We start from the raw sequence: 20,117 nt of genomic DNA on the forward strand, positions 1-20,117 counted from the left end.
GGGGGCTCCTACAGGAGCACTGGGTGCAGTCGATGAGGTTAGAGACGAGATGTCTCTATGTCTTGTTTAAAGACAATAGGTAATGTTAAGGAACATCAAATTTTAAATGGGAGGATGGGACAAATCTCATGTAAACTGCGTGTAGTAATGCTTTGGAATATCAAATGGTCCAGCCTGATTTTTACATAAAAGAAGACATTTGTTGTTTTCTAGATTGTGCTTCCCGCTGTCTTTGTGTGCATTGCGCTGGTGTTCAGCCTGATTGTGCCTCCATTCGGCAAATATCCCAGCCTGGAGCTGCACCCCTGGATGTACGATGAGCAGTTCACATTCATTAGGTACGTCTTCAATTGCAAACACCCGTTACAATGGGATGACTACATTCCTGTTAAACCAAGGCCATTTGTTCAATGGATCTTGGAAGGAATCACTGCTGCTCAATTTGGAAAATGATTTCCAGGCTATTTAGGATGAGCATTAACTCAATAGACAAAACAACAGTTGTGAAGAGCTGAGCTCAATGAAATGTTTTCGCTGTGGCTACAAAGTTAGTTGTCATGAATATCAACCAACCTGATATCTGCATAACTGCCATGAATTTCTGTTTTACGAAATTGCACACTGCTGCTTTATAACATTGGAACAGCAGGGAAGCTAATTGCTTTGAGTCAAGCTCCTGCCAAGTTAATCATTGTGGTTCCACATAATCCTGGTTCTTGCTGAATCTCTTGCAAGACCTGGGAGGTGAAGTGGAACAATTTTGCAGTTCAACCTCACCTCTAGAGGAGTAATGCTAAGTTAACGTAGAAAGAGGAGCACAGCAGCAATAGCACCAAGGTGCCTAAGATTATGCTATCGCCACAATAACCTGAACCACCTCCATCAGTAGCGCTGAATGAAGAACGCAGCTAACTGCAAGGGAACATCAGATGATGAAACCATCATTCTAAAATATTATAGAGAGTAGGAGTTGAATAGCGAAAAGAGTTTTAGGTGGGAAGCTGGATTTGGGCAGTGCAATCATCTTTCTAAGAAACATCACTTTAAGGCCTGGGCTATTTTAACGTAGAAGCTCTATTTATTCTCAGGCAAACGTGCAGATGGTGAACAGTTGTGCAGATATCAGGGAGGTGAGAGGGAAATGCTGGGATAACAGCGTCCTAGAATAGCATCCTATTACTTTCAATTTATACCTTTTCATCCCTTACATCGAAGCTGGAGTACCTTGCTTACAAGCTGATGATGTAATGATTCCAGATCTGTCGGTGAATAAAGAAATGCCATCCTCGTGACAAAAAAAAAGCAAAGGCATTGAAATTCATTGAGGCTGGGAAAGGGTGCTAAAGATGCACTGATGACCATTTTCTTTGTAGGCCTCCCACAGCAAAATAGTAGTGTCGGGTGCTGCAGGCATTGGTGCTGGGGCTTTGTCTGTTCACAATCTATGACAAAGGATGGATAATGGATCCCAAGAGCATTGGCAGCATGGATCATGAAGAGGATATAGTGAGGCTCTAGGAAGATGCTAAATTAAGGGGTGAGGATGTGGCAAGTGGAATAGAACGTGAAAATAAAATGTATCTGAGACCTGTTGTGGGGCCAACAATAATAAAACATAGTGTTCAATAACCATGTTAGAATATTTTCCTAAGCATTCCATAAAGGAGCAATGCAGCTTTTCATACATATCTGGCATGCAAATTCCATCGGGTTGAGCATTGGAAGTGTCCATTTCACTTGGAATTGTTGAAGCTCTTGTGTTATGTTTGGCTCTAATGGGAAGTACACTGCACATCTAAATTCATAACAGGCCCTGTTAAAACAGCGATGGACTGAGATGGCGCAAACAAATGGTGGTTTCTCTGATTGAAGATAGTAAGTGCAGAGAACTTGTATCCCTAGTGATGTAGATGCCAGTTAGCTTTCTGCCAATTAGGTTACTCCCTCCCTGGTCAGGCATACCACTCGCTAAGAATACCCTCAGGTCGTAGTAAAATAACCATTGAGGTATACAGCACAGATGGAGGCCAGATGCTGCAGTTATTCCAAATGTACTTAATCAACTGAATAAAAATTATCCAGCTGCTAGAGTAGAATTAGAGCGTAGGTCTCCAGATCACTAATCCTCTGGATTTTACCACTGGATGAATGAGATTTGAACGTCTGCTTTGATCTGCAGTTAACTGGCCTTCCCTTGAGTTAGTGTTAGGAAAGCTAACTCAGACGGTCAGAGAGAAGATAAGAAAGGACAGTCACCAAAAAAACAGGTCAGGAAACAGAGAACAATAACTGTATGAATGATATTTGCCAGATGATCGTGCAGAAAAGGGTGAGGTTGATTTTTAGTCTGTGCAGATCCTGTTGCTAGCCTCGCTTAACTTGAGGTCACTGATCATCCTGTTTATCTTCTTTGCAGTAATGATGCCCCTGGAGATGCGAGTATAGCAAAACTGATGGATTCTCTTGTTAATAAACCAGGATTTGGGACGCGGTGCATGAGAGGAGACCCTATTCTGTGAGTGCATTGCTGATGTTGTTTTATGCATATCTTATCAAGCACACATTGGATTTTGTGTGGAAAGAGGATCTAATCCCACAAATATTAATACCTAAACCTGTGCAGATTTAGCTCTGATTCAATTACTGGAAGTCATGTAAATTAGCCATTCCCAACTGCAATTAATTTAAACATAACTTACTTTAAACAACTCCACTCCCACCCCCAACTTAAGTATGTTGCCAGGAGTGATGGTGGAAGCAAATATGATAATTGCTGTTGAGGGTTTTATATAGGCAGATGGATGTGGAAGGAATGGAGGGATATGAATCACATGCAGGCAGAGGAGATTAGTTTAACTTGGCATTATGTTTGGCACAGACAGCAGACCAAGAGGCTGGTTCTTGTGTTGTAATGTTCTATGTTCAATGTTCCTCTCCTGCAGCATGGTGTAGTTCCCAAAATGTGTATTAATCACTGTCCCAAAATTACCCTGAAAATTCCTCCAACTTTATCCCAAGTTCAGAAGTGATTCTCTTACCTCATATTTATCCTCGATTTATATCCATCTCCATAGAAACTGGCCTTCAGGTGTAATTTCTCTCAGACCAATCAGTTTGAGGATGGTCGAGCTGATGTACCTACTCTGAATCCTGACCCACATTATGACTTCCCAACACAAATATATAACAGGGAAGACTGAACAGATTGCTAATCTCTCTGCAAAAAAAGTGGCACCTGAGACTTGATCTAATAGAGGCCTGGAAAATTATAACATGGTCATAGAGAAGGTCCTACCTGTAGGTAATCTAAAATATGGGAGCAAATTGTAAGACTATCATTGATAAGTCAGCAGAAAATTCAGAAAAGTGAGAGCATGCAACATTCTGCCAAAAGAGATGAGACAAAAGCAGCAAAACATGTATTGGAAGGTAAACTGATCTGTGAGAGAAAAATGAAGGATAAATTGAGGTGAAGTCGTCGTGGAAGAGAATCACATGAAGAATCAACCCAAGTGGCCTGTTTTTGTGCTCTACAACCACAAATGGCACTTGTCCAAGTGTTTATTCAATGAATGATCTCTCCTGTCCTTTGGATCATAAGAATAGCAGTGGATGGTGTTGATTAAAGGGTTGCCTTTTTGCCCATGTTGTCAACTGCACCATGATGCTTTTCCATTAAACCCAGGCTGTGAAATTATAAATATACTGTCTGACCAAATGCTGGGAGATGTCAAGATAAATAGTTGCTTTCATTGTTTATTGCTTGACTCAGGGATGTTCCATGTAAGCCCACAAATGAGGAATGGATTACTCCATCTGTACCGGATTCTATAATGGACATCTTCCTCAAAGGGAACTGGACAATGGAAAACCCTTCACCTTCATGCCAATGTAGTGACAATATTGTGAAGACGATGCTTCCAGTATGTTCTCCAGCAGCTGGTGGACTCCCTCCTGCTCAGGTTTGGAAACAGTTATCTTTGATTAAGCTAATCTTTAGTTTAAGTGTACTAATTGACTTCATATTTGGTCATTCGGCTTCAGTTGGATCTAAGTATAGTTTGGATTAATGAGTTTTTTGGTAAATTAAGAGCCATCATGAAGAAGGTGAATTTTGTCTGCCTATTGTGTGTGCATTGTAATATTATTAATACCTCAAGATGGGCCCTGACCTTGAAGCACACCTGTCCATTTCCCTCCACAGATGCTGCCAGGCTTGCTGAGTTCCTGTAACACTTTGTTTTTTGCTCAGAATACCTTTCTTTTGAGGGTAAAATATTAATAGAAAAGGAAAAATACAGACACAAGGAACTGCAGATGCTGGTTTACAAAAAGGACACAAGGTGCTGGGTAACTCAACAGGTCAGGCAGCATCTCTGGAGAACATGGATAGGCAATGTTTCATGGTGGGACCTTTCGTCAGACTTCTCCAAAGATGCTTCTTGACTGAGTTACTCCAGCCCTTTATGTCCTTTTTAGAGAAAAATATATAGTTTGGTTAGAAAAATATTTCACTGGAAGGTGCCAAGTCTTGGTGATCAACCTGGGTTGTAGAAACTACCATTAATGACATGATATTTTTGTCTATGATTTGTATTATAGGGTGCATTGTTTAAATTGCTGGAAATAATTAATTTAATTTTATGTCAAACTTGTTTATTCTTGTGCATTTTGCAAATGCTTAGGTTTCTACAGCATTAAACCTCTGCAAATCCAGCCATAAACCCCACTTCCTGGAAGTTAAGCTATTTTCAGCACTAACTTAAAGATGCGTGCTTTTCTTATGCATATTAAAGGAAGTTAATATGACAGCAACGTGCCTACAATGAAATGTTTTGCAATCACTGAAAAGATTAACATTCTTTCTTTATTCCTTTCCCATCCTTCTAGATTAAATTGAACTCGACGGACATCCTTCAGAACCTGTCGGGCAGAAATGTGTCAGACTACCTGGTGAAAACATATGCACAGATCATTGGGTCAAGGTAAGGTGAAAATCTTTTTCAAATCATGTCGTTGATGCGCAGTGAGAAAAAGGGTTGCACCAGATATAGCATTAGTGGTCACAAGTTCACATTATAATAGAATTAGGCCATTCAACCCATCGAATCCACTCCGCCATTCATTCATGGCTGATCTCTGCCTCCTGATGCCATTTTCTTGCCTTCTCCCCATAACCCTTGACACCTGTTCTAATCAAGAATTTGTCTATCTCGGCCTTAAAAATATCCACTGACTTGGCCTCCACAGCCCTCCATGGCAATGAGTTCCACAGAGTAACTACCCTCTGACTAAAGATGTTCCTCCTTACGTTCTTTCTAAAAGTGCGCCCTTTAAATCTGAGAAGATGACCTCTGGTCCTAGACTCTCCCAACAGTGGAAATATCCTTTCCACATCCACTCTATCTATGCCTTTCATTATTCTGTAAGTTTCAATGAGGTCCCCCCTCAACCTTCTAAACTCCAGCGAGTCGAGGCCCAGTTCTCTCAAATGCAAAAATGTTGCAGTTGTTGTATTCACATTTAATTAATATTTGGCTTTGTGCCTTTAGTTTAGTTTAGAGATGTCTTTAGAGCTGTCTGTTTAGTTTAGAGATGTCTGAGATGTAGCTTAGAGCCTTTGAGTGTCTTAATCCTATATTTGTTTTGTATTTACAGTTTGAAGAACAAGTTATGGGTGAATGAGTTCAGGTAGGTCTGCATCTAATTGCTGTACCTTAATTGATATTACTTTAAGATCTTTAAAAATACAGCAGGAGATATAAAGCATACTGTACTAATAAGGGAGATAAATATAGTAAAAAAAAGTTAAATCTATTCAATAATAACTGGACCAGAAGCCTATATTAGTTGACTGGTGTAGTTCACTACCTACAGAGTGCCTTTTTAACACTCATTCTCACATTTCACTTTACAACTTCATATATTCTCTCAGTCACGTGGCCTCAATTTTCCTGACAGAATGTTGCACATTTACTCTAACGTTGGAGCATCGACAGCCCCAGGGGTAGAACATTCTAAAGTTTCATGGACTTGGAGCAAATAAATTTCTCTGTATTTCTAAAGGGCCATTCCTTTACGTGCAACATAGCTTTCAGATGTTGAATCACCAGCCCAAAGAAACAATCTCTCAGCTTTTACCCCCTCTCTTACTCTCACACTCCTGTGTGGGTCAAAGAGGACACTTTTGTTCTCCATCAGGTCAGTGTTGAACATGGAAGATCTTACAGTTTGTGTCATTGGGGTGGTTCCACGCAGAGCATTACCTGAATATATTTAGTTTAGTTTAGAGATACAACGGGGAAACAGGCCCTTGTACCCACCGGGTCCGCGCCGACCAGCGATCCCCACATAGTGTTAATATGCGAGGGACTCTAGGGACCCACTAGAGACAATTTTCACATTTACCAAGCCAATTAACCTACAAACCTGTACGTCTTTGGAGTATGGGAGGAAACCAAAGATCTATGAGAAAACCCACGCAAGTCACGGGGAGAACGTACAAACTCCATACAGACAGCACCCGTAGTCGGGATCGAACCCGGGTCTCTGGTGCTGCAAGCACTGTAAGGCAGCAACTCTACCACTGTGCCACCCCTAAAAAAGATGAATCAAAATGTTTGAGGGCTTGTTGTGACAAAGGAACTTCCACTCAACCAGGGAGAGAAGCAGTTACTGATACGTACTTGTTTCCTAGGTATGGCGGGTTTTCACTAGGAGGAGAGAGCTCTCCATTCCTGGCTTCACGTGAGGAGATTACGCAAGCCATACTTCACTTAAAACAAGCACTTGAATTAACGCAGGTTGGTATCGAATATTTTGCTGTCAAACCCTCTGTGAAATTAAAAGCCATAGTGAAAAAAACAAAACTGTTTTGCCAACACAAACACATTTTCCACAGTGTATGCTGAATTATGAGTTGAGTTACACCTGCTCCTTAGCCTTGCTGGTATGCCTCTGTTCCCTGCAGCTTGGTCCCAGCACTTGTGCCATGGGTGCTTTAGGCAGTTATGCAGACCAGTCATAACGGACCAAGTTGGATAATCAACATTTATTTCAATCTCTAGGAATATGTTGGAAGGAACTGCAGATGCTGGCTTAAACCGAAGATAGACACAAAATGCTGCAGTAACTCAGTGGGACAGGCAGCATTTCTGGAGAGAAGGAATGGTTGATGTTTTAGGTCGAGACGTTTCTTCAGACTGAGTCCATTCCTTCTCTCCAGAGATGCTGCCTGTCCTGTTGAGTTACTCCAGCATTTTGTGTCTATCTTTATTTCAATCTCCTTGAGGGGAATTAATCCGGCCTCTTCCCATTTCTCTGGTTCTGACTGTTGGTGCTGTCAATGCTGCAGCCACAATATCATGGACCAATTACAATTACTTTCTTGGTTTTCTCAATGTTAAGACTGCTGATGAGGCCAGGAGTTGTTCACTGGCTGCGCAGGTGCAATGATTGCTTTCTCAACCCACTTGGGGCTGCAGTGAATGAGAACGACTACAATGAAGAAGTCTCACCATCCAGGACATTAAAAGGTGTTCAGTAAATATTGGTCTTTCCAGCAATACCCATATTCCAGATATAATAATAAAAAGCATGCTCACTGCAGTTTTAATAATCAGAATGCAAAAGCAAGAATGCAAAGGAAAGATTTTAGAACAATATTGGCAAAACTGAACTGACAGCAATTGGGGAATTGCCTTTGAAAGGAATTTGGTTCAATGAGTCCTGATGCAGGTTCTCAACCCGAGATGTTGCCAAATCCTTTCCCTCCATGAATGCTGCTCGACTCACTGAAATCTTCCAGTGGTTTGTTTTTTATTTGCTCCAGGTTACAGCATCTGCAGTCATTTGTGTTTCTATGATTCAATGTCTTCTCTGGTTAGATTGATATTCTTGTGAGCTGATTAAACCAGTAACTGCAATGATAAAGGGAAGGGAGTTTAAACAAACTGTTCTGTTGCCAGCTAAAATACGAAGCGATGTATATATTGTGCACAAAGCACATGTCACCAAGGAAGAATTTCTAAACTTTCATAGAACACTTTTGGAGATAATCTGTACAATCTTTGAGACACTTTGTGCACAAGTCAAACTTGGCGTTTCAGTTTCATAATATCATACAAATCTCTCGAATGTGAATCATGTAATTCCCTCCAATCCATTGCTTATTCCCTCGTTGTACCACGGGCATGCTCTCTTAGTGGGGAAAGGGGACTGGCTATTTATTTTTGCATCCCACTGATAAGCAAGCCCAGCTGGAGATATTAACAGGATTGAGACCTGTTAAAGGTTATGCTTTTTGTCTACAGGGCAGTGCTTCAGAGCGATTTATGAGTCAGCTCCCGAAGTTTATGTCTGGACTAGACACAAAAGACAACGTGAAGGTAAGACCTCACCTTCTCGAATCCAGCTGTTCTTTCAGTCAACTATTTTAAAAGCCTGTGCCCTCCAAAACAAATTTTGAGTTTAGAAACAAAGCAAAGCTGAAATTTAGAGAAATAACATTTGTCCATAATGTTAAGTTAATTGTAAGCATGTTTCATAGAAACATAGAAAATAGGCGCAGGGGTAGGCCATTCAGCCCTTTGAGCCAGTACCATCATTCAATGTGATCATGGCTGATAATTCTCAATTAGTACCCCATTCCTGCTTTTTCCCCATATCCCTTGATTCCGTTAGTCCGAAGAGCTATATCTAACTCTCTCTTGAATACATTCAGTGAATTGGCCTCCAATAGCTTCTGTGGCAGCGAATTCCACAGATTCACAACTCTCTGGATGAAAAAGTTTTTCTCAGTCCTAAATGGCCTACCCCTTATTCTTAAACAGTGACCCCTGGTTCTGGATTCCCCCAACATGGAGAAAGAATTTTCTGCATCTGGCCTGTCTGATCCCTTAAGAATTTTAGTTTTCTATAAGATCCCCTCTCATCCTTCTAAATTCCAGTGAGTATAAGCCCAGTCGATCCATTCTTTCATCATATGTCAGTCCCACCATCCCGGGAATTAACCTGGTGAACCTACGCTGCATTCCCTCAATAGCAAGAATGTCCTTCCTCAAATTAAGAGACCAAAACTGTACACAATACTCCAGGTGTGGTCTCACCAGGGCCCTGTACAACTGCAGTAGGACCTCCTTGCTCCTATACTCAAATTCGCTCGCTATGAAGGCGAACATGCCATTTGCTTTCTTCACTGCCTGCTGTACCTGTTTCTGATGCTGCCTGTATCAGCAGTACCAGGACAATGTAAAGATTTCTCCTACATTGTCTGAGTAATCCAACCAGAACTACTGAGTTTGTGTGATTGCCCAAATCCCAATTCAGTTCAAGAAGAAATGTTCCATTTCCATTTTAGTTTGAGAGTTTGGATTGAGTGGATAGAGTGATATTATCTTCAGAGGCAAGGTGGTTCATAACCATAAAGGGGAAGAAAGGATGGTTATTTCAGTCGACGATCTAGATTGCACTGTCCAAACAAAGTGGTGGAAGCAGTTTCATTAGTAGCTTGTATTACTTTTGTTTTACCAAATTACTGCAAAATGCTTTGATGCTCATGCAAATGTGGTGTGCTCATAATTGCTGAATATAGAGTAAGTAGCTAAAAACCTATTGGGAACCGCAGAACTGAAGATGTGATATAAACATGAGAGTCTAATCGTTGAGGGGTGAAGTTTGGAATCTCATCTACTGAGGAGGAGAGAATGCAACATACATCTCTCTTCAACAGATGGCAGCTGATGCTGAGTCTGTTGTTAACTTTAGACTTTGCTGGCTCATGCAATTGAGTGGGAGGAGGGTTGAGGTGGATGGTCGCAGTGATGGCAGAGGTGGGAATATGAGTCACATCACACACAAATCTGTCACGATCGTTTGGAACAACAGAACAGGCATAAGCGATGGATGGTCTAATTGTGGTGACCTCCAATTAATCTACTGGCAGTCATCACTAGGTTCAGAGACATCGATAGCAACAGCGAAGATGGACACAAAATGCTGGAGTGATCCAGCGGGACAGGCAGCATCTCTGGATAGAAGGAATGGCTGATGTTTTGGGTCGAGATCCTTCTTCAGACTCGGATTGACCATAGATAGGCAGTCTGATAACCGATGGAACTGGAACCAGTCTGGAACTGGAACCGGCTACATAAGAAGAGGAAAGAACATGGGTAATGAAGCAAAATACATCTTAAATCAAAGATCAATATTATGCTTCAGTGAAGAAAATTGGAGCAAATGTTAAATAAAATGTGCTGGGCACTTGCAATATACATCCCTACCTCTGTCACACTCCCCCCTCCCAACCAAATCATCTCACTGCAGAGATAATGTTTTAAATTGTTTATTTGGCTTGCCCTTCAGGTCTGGTTTAATAACAAAGGCTGGCACGCCATAGGAGCATTCCTAAACATCATGAACAATGCCATACTGCGCACCAATTTACCAGAAGGAGAAGATCCAAGTGTGTATGGAATCACTGCCATCAACCACCCACTCAATCTGACCAAGGAACAGATCTCTGAGGTTGCTCTGTAAGTATTAGCTTCGCTTTAAAGCGCCTCAAGATAAATTAAATCATTCTTGTTTTAGACCAAAATCATGCAATAAATATTGCATGGATTTTTTGGATTTTTTTCAGTCAATTTTAATTTCTGCCCTAGATTACCCTTAGCAGAAACTCTAAGAGAAAAAGACTGTCGATACAAGACATATTTTAATCTGTTCATGGAATATGCAGTAAAAGTCAAATACTTTCAATGGTAGAAATCTGAAATAAAACAGAAAACACTGTAAATACTTAGCAAATCAATCAGCATTAATGGAGCGAGGAACAGATTTATGTTCAATGGCTTACATCAGAATAGCTACGATGAAAAATCACTGAACTGAAATATTGACTTTGGTTTTGTTACCACAGATACTGTTTAGCCTACTGAGTATTTCCAACATTTTATTGTGAAGCAGGAGTAATCCAAACTCCTTGTGCTGCCAGCGATAGAGATATCTCTGTAACAGTGATAGTAAAAGGACAACAAGCTAGTCTGTTGCCCCTCGACCTCCCTGTCATGACATTCCTTTTACACTGATCTGTCATAGTGATACAGTGTGGAAAGAGGCCCTTCGGCCCAACTTGCCCACACCAGCCAACATGCCCCAGCTACACTAGTCCCACCTGCCTGCGCTTGGTCCATATCCCTCCAAACCTGTCCTATCCATGTACCTGTCTTAACTGTTTCTTAAACTTTGGGATACTCCCAGACTCAACTACTTCCGCTGTCATCTGAAAGTTGAAGTTCAGTGGCAGACATTAATGCACAGGATTCTTTTGTTTGCCAGTAATTATCCAAAATCAGAAGGCAAAAGCAACCAACGAGTTATAGAATTGTGCGTTTGAGCGAATTAGCATGGTGTTTTCTGAGGATAACTCACTTTGTTGATCAGCAGAAAATTGTAGTGGGATGTGACAACAATTTTTTACCAAGAGAAGATGCCCTTTTAAATGTCATCACAATTAGGGCAGTATGTTGGCGCATAGCATTCGAAAACTGATGGAATAAGAAGAAATATAGATCTAACAATAACATTAGAGGGGATGGTCTCATGCTTTGAATGCTGCTCAATTGTAAGAGGAGATTTGCAACTATGTTATTAACTTCTCTAGGCTTCACCAGCATTCTATCATGGCCACTCCAAGTCTTCTTTCACGTTAATAACTATTTGATTGAAAAGCAAAAAAAGTGTAGATATTGTAAATATTGTAAAAATAGAAGCAGACAACACTGGAAATACTCAACAGAGTAGGCACTATCTACAGAGAGAAAACCCAATTTGGTGTTTCAGCTTTCATGACTGTGACAAATCAAATTCCTCGTATGTTGCAAAACATAATTGGCTAATAAATTACGATTATGATTATTATGATCTAAACTTTCTTCATTGCCTAACTTTGGATGGTGTGCTTGTTCCAGAATGACTACCTCTGTGGATGTTTTAGTTTCCATCTGCGTGATCTTCGCCATGTCCTTTGTTCCGGCAAGTTTTGTAGTTTTCCTGGTTCAGGAGCGCGTCACCAAAGCTAAGCACCTGCAGTTCATCAGCGGAGTGAAGCCAGCCATCTACTGGCTCGCCAACTACATGTGGGATATGGTAAGTCAGTAACTTTAACCATCTCTATCGCTCTGAAAAAAACCTCTTACTCAACCATGTGCAGCTGGTTCCAGGGGGAATTGGACAGATATTTGAAAGGAAATATTTGCAGGGCAATGGGAATAAAGCAGAATTCAGGGAATAACTAGAGTAGCCCAACTTTCCTTCATTGGTGCTCGACGACTGTGAGGTTTTATTGCAAATTATCATCCCACCTAGGCTTTTCCTAATTGAACAAAGGCCCATGGAAGAGCTGAAAAGGTGGACTTTACAAAGGCAGGTGCACAGAACAAATGGGAGAAATCCACCAGATGTTTGTCAGCCTTTGAGAAGAAATTTACAGTTAAATATTATCTTGATACAGTGTGAAGCCAACTTATAGTCCTTAATTCACTGACATTTGACATAGATGAAAATACAGCCCTTGCTCTCTTAAGGTAGGGTAACCAAAGTGGATAACCTCACATTTATGCAAGACAATTTTATTTCGTAACTCTCCTGTAAAGCATCAGATAAGTACAAGTTGCTGTTAATATTATTTTCAGATGCTTATTCTTATTTAATTAAGGCACACATAGTTCGAAGATCTGTTTATCATGGATGATTACTATTTTGTCATGTATGGTAGTAATTTCTCCTCCATTGCAAAATGCATGATGTAGGTCTACTGCCGAACACTTTTGAAACTAAATAAATGAATGTCTTGAATTTCAGATGTGGAGTTCAGTGTGGGAATGTAGCTACATCATGCATTTGGATCAGGCATCTAAGGATGAGCTGCGATCCCATGGCTGATTATGGTTTCTTCAAACTGAAATATATTAATACTGAAATATTAACAGAAAATGGTGCAAACATTCAGTATTTCCAGAAGGAGAAACAGAGTTGATGTTTCACTTTGGAGACCTCTTAACGACTGCAATGTTGACTTTGTATCTCTCTCCACAGATGCTGACTGGTCTGTTGAGTGTTTACAACATTTTTCCTTTTTATTGCAGACTTTCAGCATCTGCAGTTTTTGATTTTCTGTACAATATTGCAAGTGAGCTAAGAGTGTAGAATTAGAATCCAAAATATTTTATTTAAGATGAACCTGTCAATGGATGACTGTATCTCTCACAAAACCTTGTGCTTATGCTTCTTCACAGTGTAACTATGTTGTTCCTGCCGCCCTTGTCATCATCATTTTCATCTGCTTCCAACAAAAATCATACGTTTCCTCCACAAACCTACCTGTGCTGGCTCTGCTTCTCTTCCTGTATGGGTAAGTCAGGGTTTTGTGGTCGGGAATATTGAGCTTGCAAGTGAAAGAGCAAAATAGCAATAGTGCTTCAAAAAGCACACACAGAACTTTCATTCAGATATTCTCTTGCTGGAGGAAAATCTTGGCTTTGCCTCACTTTTGTACGAAGGTTTGACCTTGTGCTCCCATTATCTCCCAACAATGCTCAACATCCTCCACTTGTGGCAGATTTCATGAAGGTTGTCACTTCAGCGGGCATTGTATTTAAACTGCACAGACTTTGTTCCCAGGTGGGGGGAAAAAAATCATCCAAGGAAATGCCTTGAAAATTCATCCAAACAAGGAGACAATAGGATGTAAAGGATGGCATCGGTTTTCTAACAGCTGTCCCTTTATCTTCCATTGTGTTGAATTGGTTTAAATCGAAGCATGTGGAAAAGCACGCATCGAACCCATCACTCTGTGCTTCAGAAGCAGGAATGACAGCACTCAGCCAACCATCAGAAATACAGTTGTGAGACAACATCTCAACCAAATCAACGATAAAGTTGTTCACCCCGTCTGCACCAGCCACCAGCCATCCTATTACACTAATTCTACATTCTTTTTTTATTCTCCCTACATTCTCATCAACTCCCCCATGATTCTACCTCGCATCTATACAGAAGGAGCACTTTGCAGTGGCTATTTAACTTACCAACCCACATGACCAGGAGGTGGGAGGGAATTTGAGCACCCAGGGAAATCCCACACAGTCACAGGGAGAACGTGCGAACCACATGAAGATAGCACCTGAGATCAGGATTGAAAACAAGTCTCTGGACCTGTGTGGCAACGGCAATAGTATCTGTGTACTGTGCCGGCCCGGGGGGTCCGTTTCTTACAAGTGTTTCTCTCTCTACTTACAGGTGGTCCATCACACCTTTGATGTACCCAGCGTCCTTCATATTCAGAATCCCCAGCACTGCCTATGTAATTTTAACCAGCGTGAACTTGTTCATCGGGATCAATGGCAGTGTGGCAACCTTTGTCCTTGAGCTGTTCAGCAACAATGTGAGTCATTAAACAATTATTATTATTAAATGATCAACTTTTCATCGAATGGAGCAGCATTAAGCTACCAGTAGAATATTCATATTCACTAATATATGAAGAGATGTCCTTAATCGTATGATTTGGGAAACTGCATCTGTTGACACAATTTAATGATTGTAAAAATGGAATCCAGTTTCAGATTTATCTGTTGGATGTAGCATTGTGTGCAAAGTAACATTTTCTGATTTGATCCACTGTGATTGGCAAGAGTTTTTTGCATAATAGCATAATTTACCTTAAGCAATTTGTACATATGATCAATGTGATAGTATGAGCCAACAAACACACAGTCAAAAACATTGGGACAAGATTTTACAAATAATTCAATAATACTGGAAATGAAAATAAATTATTAAGTTAGATTATTCTTGTAACAATGCAAATTAATTGCATGATAATATCATTATCATTGGAACACGGTAGATGCCTGATAATATAAGATTATGGGGATGACATATATGACAGAATAGCATATCACCTGTGGCAGTAGGACTTATGCATGGATAAACACAAGCAGCACAATAAAACCTGGTGTTCTTTGAGCTAGCCAATTAATTCAGTTTAGTTACGTGGGTGCCTTTTGATTCTGCTTCTATTGAGCTTGGTGATTACAGATGTCTCCCTTTCAGTCTCCGAAACTGGCATATTCTTACAATTTCAAGGTCGTCACTTCAAATCTGCTTCACTGCCGCTTTCTGGTCTGTGTGATCATATGACTTAAGGCAATACAATACGTGTCTTTGATGGTTGTGGCTGGCTTGATGATAATGCGCATCAAATCCTTATTTCAATATTTCAGCACAACAAATTGAAAAGTTGATAATAATTTTCTGCCTTCTTGTACACATGCCACTTGCAATAGATGGTAATTAAACACTTTTATCGACATTTATTTGAATTAATGAAAGAGTTTCTTCTTGTTTCAGAAACTGAACAGCATTAATGAGGTTCTAAAGTCTGTGTTCCTGATCTTCCCTCACTTCTGCCTGGGTCGTGGGTTGATAGACATGGTGAAAAATCAGGCAATGGCAGATGCCTTGGAAAGATTTGGTGCGTAATAGTTTATTGATTATTTTATTTTTGAAACCCTAATCCTGTTAAATTTTGAAAAGAAACTGTCTTAAACTATAATCGTTGTACTAGACACAGTGACATTTGATTTTGGTCTCGTATTTAAATGTCTTGGAAATTTAAAGAGCTGACTGTAACACAGGTGTGACAATTGAAACAAAATTGATTTACCATTTCCATGTCGTTGTCCCCAACAATCACCCAAACCCGTGCCCCCAACAATCACCCACCCCACCTTAATTTTTCCAGCAACCTCATAGGGAGATATAGCACAGAAACTGGCCCTATGGCCATCAAGACTCATTGAAACCTGCACATGTTTGCAATGTGGGTGGAAACCGGAGCTAGGGCGGCACGGTGGCGCAGCGGTAGAGTTGCTGCCTTACAGAGAATGCAGCGCCGGAGACTCAGGTTCGATCCTGACTACGGGCGCCGTCTGTACGGAGTTTGTACGTTCTCCCCGTGACCTGCGGGGGTTTTCTCCGAGATCTTCGGTTTCCTCCCACACTCCAAAGACGTACAGGTATGTAGGTTAATTGGCTGGGTAAAATGTAAAAATTGTCCCTAGTGTGTGTAGGTTAGTGTGCGGGGATCGCTGGGCGGCGCCGACTCGGTGGGCCGAAGGGCCTGTTTCCGAGCTGTATCTCTAAATCTAAATCTAAATCTCCCAGGGAAAAACCACACATTCACAATGAAAATGTGCAATCTCCAACCAGTCATCTCCAGAGGACAGAATTGAGCCAAGGTCGTTGCAGTTGTGAGACAACTTCTCAACCAGCTGCACCACTGTGCTACCCAATATGCTCTTGGTCATCTTCAGACATGAAGTAGCTTGGGATGGTTTATGATGTGGTGTGTGCCTTCTAAGTACATGTTGCTATTGTTAAATGTCCTGTTATTGTGCAGGTGAGAATCGTTTTGTCTCCCCATTTTCCTGGGATCTGGTGGGAAGGAACCTATTTGCTATGGCTGTGGAGGGAGTGGTTTTCTTCATCATCACCGTGCTGATTCAGTACCGATTCTTTATAAAACCAAGGTAAATGTTACCAAAAGTTCATAGAATTTGATAAAGCAGAGAGGGAGATTTATGTGGAGCATCACACCCATTTAGAATAATTGGGACAAAATGCCTTCTGCAGTGTTTCAGTGTGATAATGCAATGTTTGGAAAAACTGTAACGTTTATTCACCACTTTTAAAACAAAACTGTAGAAAACAATGATAAAATAACTTTTGTTTTCAATTAATATGTTGGTTCATAGTTCTGCTCATTTTATCAAACAAAGCCTGCAATCCAGTAAGTTAATGTGCATCCAGAAGCCGTTATGAAGCGAAATTGCTACCTATTTGAAAAAATTTGGTTAATACAAGGTTATTTTGAAGAGTAAAATGTTGGTAAAACAAAAGTAGCAGACAGAGAAGATGTCTGTTTTGCAGTCATCCTGTTAAATTATTCACTGGTATATGGTGTAGTTGATCATGGAGCGACAGGGGAACATGAAGTGTTCTTACCTTTCTTTGGTGTTTGTCTAGACCCTCGTCCATAAAGCTCCCAGCGCTGACTGATGAAGACGAGGACGTGGCGAAGGAGAGGCAGAGGGTTTTGAGTGGTGGGTGCCAGAATGATATCCTGGAGCTGAAAAGCCTCACCAAGGTGAGTCACACACACTGTGCTTTTTGAGTCAAGCAGCAGAAGAGGACAAGTTCTAATTGACTCCTTTGTAAATGTATCATGCCTCATTTCAAGTGGGTTTCTGTTCCAGATCTACAGGATGAAGCAGAAGCCTGCAGTCGACAGGCTTTGTGTGGGCATCCCTCCTGGAGAGGTAAGGAGTGTGTATAGACATAGTCTGCACAGCAGAGAAAGAAGGCATTTAGCCATGCATTGCTCAACCTCCAAGATAGCCGCCTCATTTTCCCGTAACCCTAGAAATAAGTCGTCTTCAATTGCACGCCCAATTGCATTTAAAAAATGTTAAATCCAATTCGGCCACCCTTATAGAAAGACCATTCCCCATCTGACACTCCCTCTGGCAGCTCATTGCATACAGCCTCTGTATGAAGAAGCTGCCCCTCGGGTTCCCCTTAAAATGGTTCCCCTCTCAGCTCAAATCAATGCCCTCTGGTTTTAAAGTCCCCAACCCAGGGAAAAAGACTGTAACCAGTCACCTTGTGTATGCCCCTCATGTCTTTATATACAGCACCTCTGTAAGGCCACTCTCAAACTTCCACATTCCATAGACCTAAGCCCCAGTCTATCAAGTCTCTCCAATCCTTGTTGTAAATCTTTTCGACACTATTTCCAGCTTAATGACCTCCCTCCTATATATAGTAAGGTGACTAGAGCTGTACACACGACTCCACATCTTGTACAATTGTAAAATGAAAAGCTTCTTGTATTAAGCGTTTACTCCACATTTGTTATCACGGAACGTATTCCTAGGATATTCACTTAAAAGCCCAATGATTATACTGAGGAATTGATTACATTTCCACGTGTCCTTATGACATGGAATTAAGGCATTTAACACATTTGATTTGATATCAGCACACAGAACAACTGAATTCCTTCGCAAATTTTCCCTACAACTTATTCTCCCTACTTGCCCACCTGTAATGACAAGATTCTATCAATCACTTAGAATTTACAATGACCACTGTGTGAAGTAGGAGAAAAATGGAATACATGGAGAAACCTGTGTGGTTACAGTGAAAAGATGCACGATCCTCACAGGCAGCAACAATGCTGAGAATCGAACCGAGTTGCTGACTTTGTGAGGCAGCAGCTTCACTAGCTGTGTGACTGTGCTGTACATGATTATATGATCATATTCATTTTTTCAAAGCAAAATAATCCTTCGGTGTAGAATTGGGAATCTGTGCAAGTTCTCTGATGCCGATATTTTTCTTATTCCAGTGCTTCGGTCTTCTGGGGGTGAATGGTGCTGGGAAATCAACAACCTTCAAGATGTTGACAGGTGATAGTTACGTCACAGGAGGGGAAGCTTTCCTGAAAGGACACAGGTAGGACTGTGTGGCGTTCATCTTGTTTTTGACTGTTCAAAGTTCATTAATATATACAGTCACAGGGTCATACAGCATAGAAACAGGCCCTTTGGCCCAAGTCGTCCATGCCGACCAAGACGCTCCATCTAAACTGGTCCCATTATTTCATTATTTATCTGCTATGTAATATTTGGTAAGTGTACTTTATTGCCTGGCTTGCCAGGCATAAAGTTAGATAAATTAATTTAGCTAAAACCACTGGCTACTTTCATGATCCTTTTAGTAACTGTGCCTTCATCTATTCCTCGCCCATATCCTGTGTAAGGTGAGGATGTTGTCAGCGGGTGCACCAGTGCATGAACACTGTTCACACAAAGCCACAATTATTATCTGAATGGTGGCCGATTAGAAGAAGGGGAGATGCAACGAGACCTGGGTGTCGTGGTACACCAGTCATTGAAAGTAGGCATGCAGGTGCAACAGGCAGTGAAGAAAGCGAATGGTATGTTGGCATTCATAGCGAGGGGATTTGAGTATAGGAGCAGGGAGGTTCTGCTGCAGTTGTACAGGGCATTGGTGAGACCACACCTGGAGTATTGCGTACAGTTTTGGTCTCCTAATCTGAGGAAAGACATTCATGCCATAGAGGGAGTACAGAGAAGGTTCACCAGATTGATTCCTGGGATGGCAGGACTTTCATATGAAGAAAGACTGGATAGACACGGCTTGTCCTCGCTGGAATTTAGAAGATTGAGGGGGGATCTTATAGAAACTTACAAAATTCTTAAGGGGTTGGACAGGCTAGATGCAGGAAGATTGTTCCCGATGTTGGGGAAGTCCAGAACAAGGGTCACAGTTTAAGGATAAGGGGGAAGTCTTTTAGGACTGAGATGAGAACGTTTTTTTTCACACAGAGAGTGGTGAGTCTGTGGAATTCTCTGCCACAGAAGGTAGTTGAGGCCAGTTCATTGGCTATATTTAAGAGGGAGTTAGATGTGGCCCTTGTGGCTAAAGGGATCAGGGGGTATGGAGAGAAGGCAGGTATGGGATACTGAGTTGGATGATCAGCCATGATCATATTGAATGGCGGTGCAGGCTCGAAGGGCCGAATGGCCTACTCCTGCACCTATTTTCTATGTTTCTATGTTTCTACAATGATCATCCAACATGCCAAGTGCAACCTGTGGGACTTGCCAAAGGCTCAGATTCCTGTATATTCTATTTGCGGGACTGGACCAAGGCACTTTCTAGCAGAGTATAACATGCAGACCAAAGCCTTGTATAGGAGCAGTTGGATACTTTAATGGATTAGCACAGCAAATCAGGAGGGAGAGGAATGGAAAGAGGTCCATAACTGGAGCACCAGCTGTTATAGAGGATGGTTGCGGTATGACTAATTGAGGCCTGTTTCAATAGGCACTATGGAAACAGGACATCATTTTTCATATGTACACCATTTCTCCAACAAAGGGAGAAGATGTGGGATGGCCTGCTTTCCAGGTCTTGCGGTTAATCTTCTCCTTTAGTATTTAGTCCAGCTGTCGACCCCTGAGAAG

At 41.2% G+C, this 20,117-nt stretch overlaps 1 protein-coding gene across 1 annotated transcript in view; it reads left to right on the forward strand.

The window, feature by feature from the left end:
* The window catches only part of LOC144592233 (phospholipid-transporting ATPase ABCA1-like), a 136,296-nt gene that overhangs the window by 101,614 nt on the left and 14,565 nt on the right, over positions 1-20,117 (forward strand). Inside the window, 16 exon segments of the mRNA XM_078396766.1 lie at positions 214-338; positions 2,417-2,515; positions 3,773-3,962; positions 4,891-4,985; positions 5,659-5,691; positions 6,698-6,803; positions 8,313-8,387; positions 10,363-10,532; positions 11,970-12,147; positions 13,296-13,411; positions 14,299-14,443; positions 15,412-15,535; positions 16,463-16,592; positions 17,089-17,209; positions 17,319-17,381; positions 18,473-18,579. Of these exon segments, the coding sequence (XP_078252892.1) occupies positions 214-338; positions 2,417-2,515; positions 3,773-3,962; positions 4,891-4,985; positions 5,659-5,691; positions 6,698-6,803; positions 8,313-8,387; positions 10,363-10,532; positions 11,970-12,147; positions 13,296-13,411; positions 14,299-14,443; positions 15,412-15,535; positions 16,463-16,592; positions 17,089-17,209; positions 17,319-17,381; positions 18,473-18,579 (1,877 nt within the window).

The sequence above is a fragment of the Rhinoraja longicauda genome, chromosome 3 (assembly GCF_053455715.1).
Source record: "Rhinoraja longicauda isolate Sanriku21f chromosome 3, sRhiLon1.1, whole genome shotgun sequence".
Taxonomy (NCBI): domain Eukaryota; kingdom Metazoa; phylum Chordata; class Chondrichthyes; order Rajiformes; family Arhynchobatidae; genus Rhinoraja; species Rhinoraja longicauda.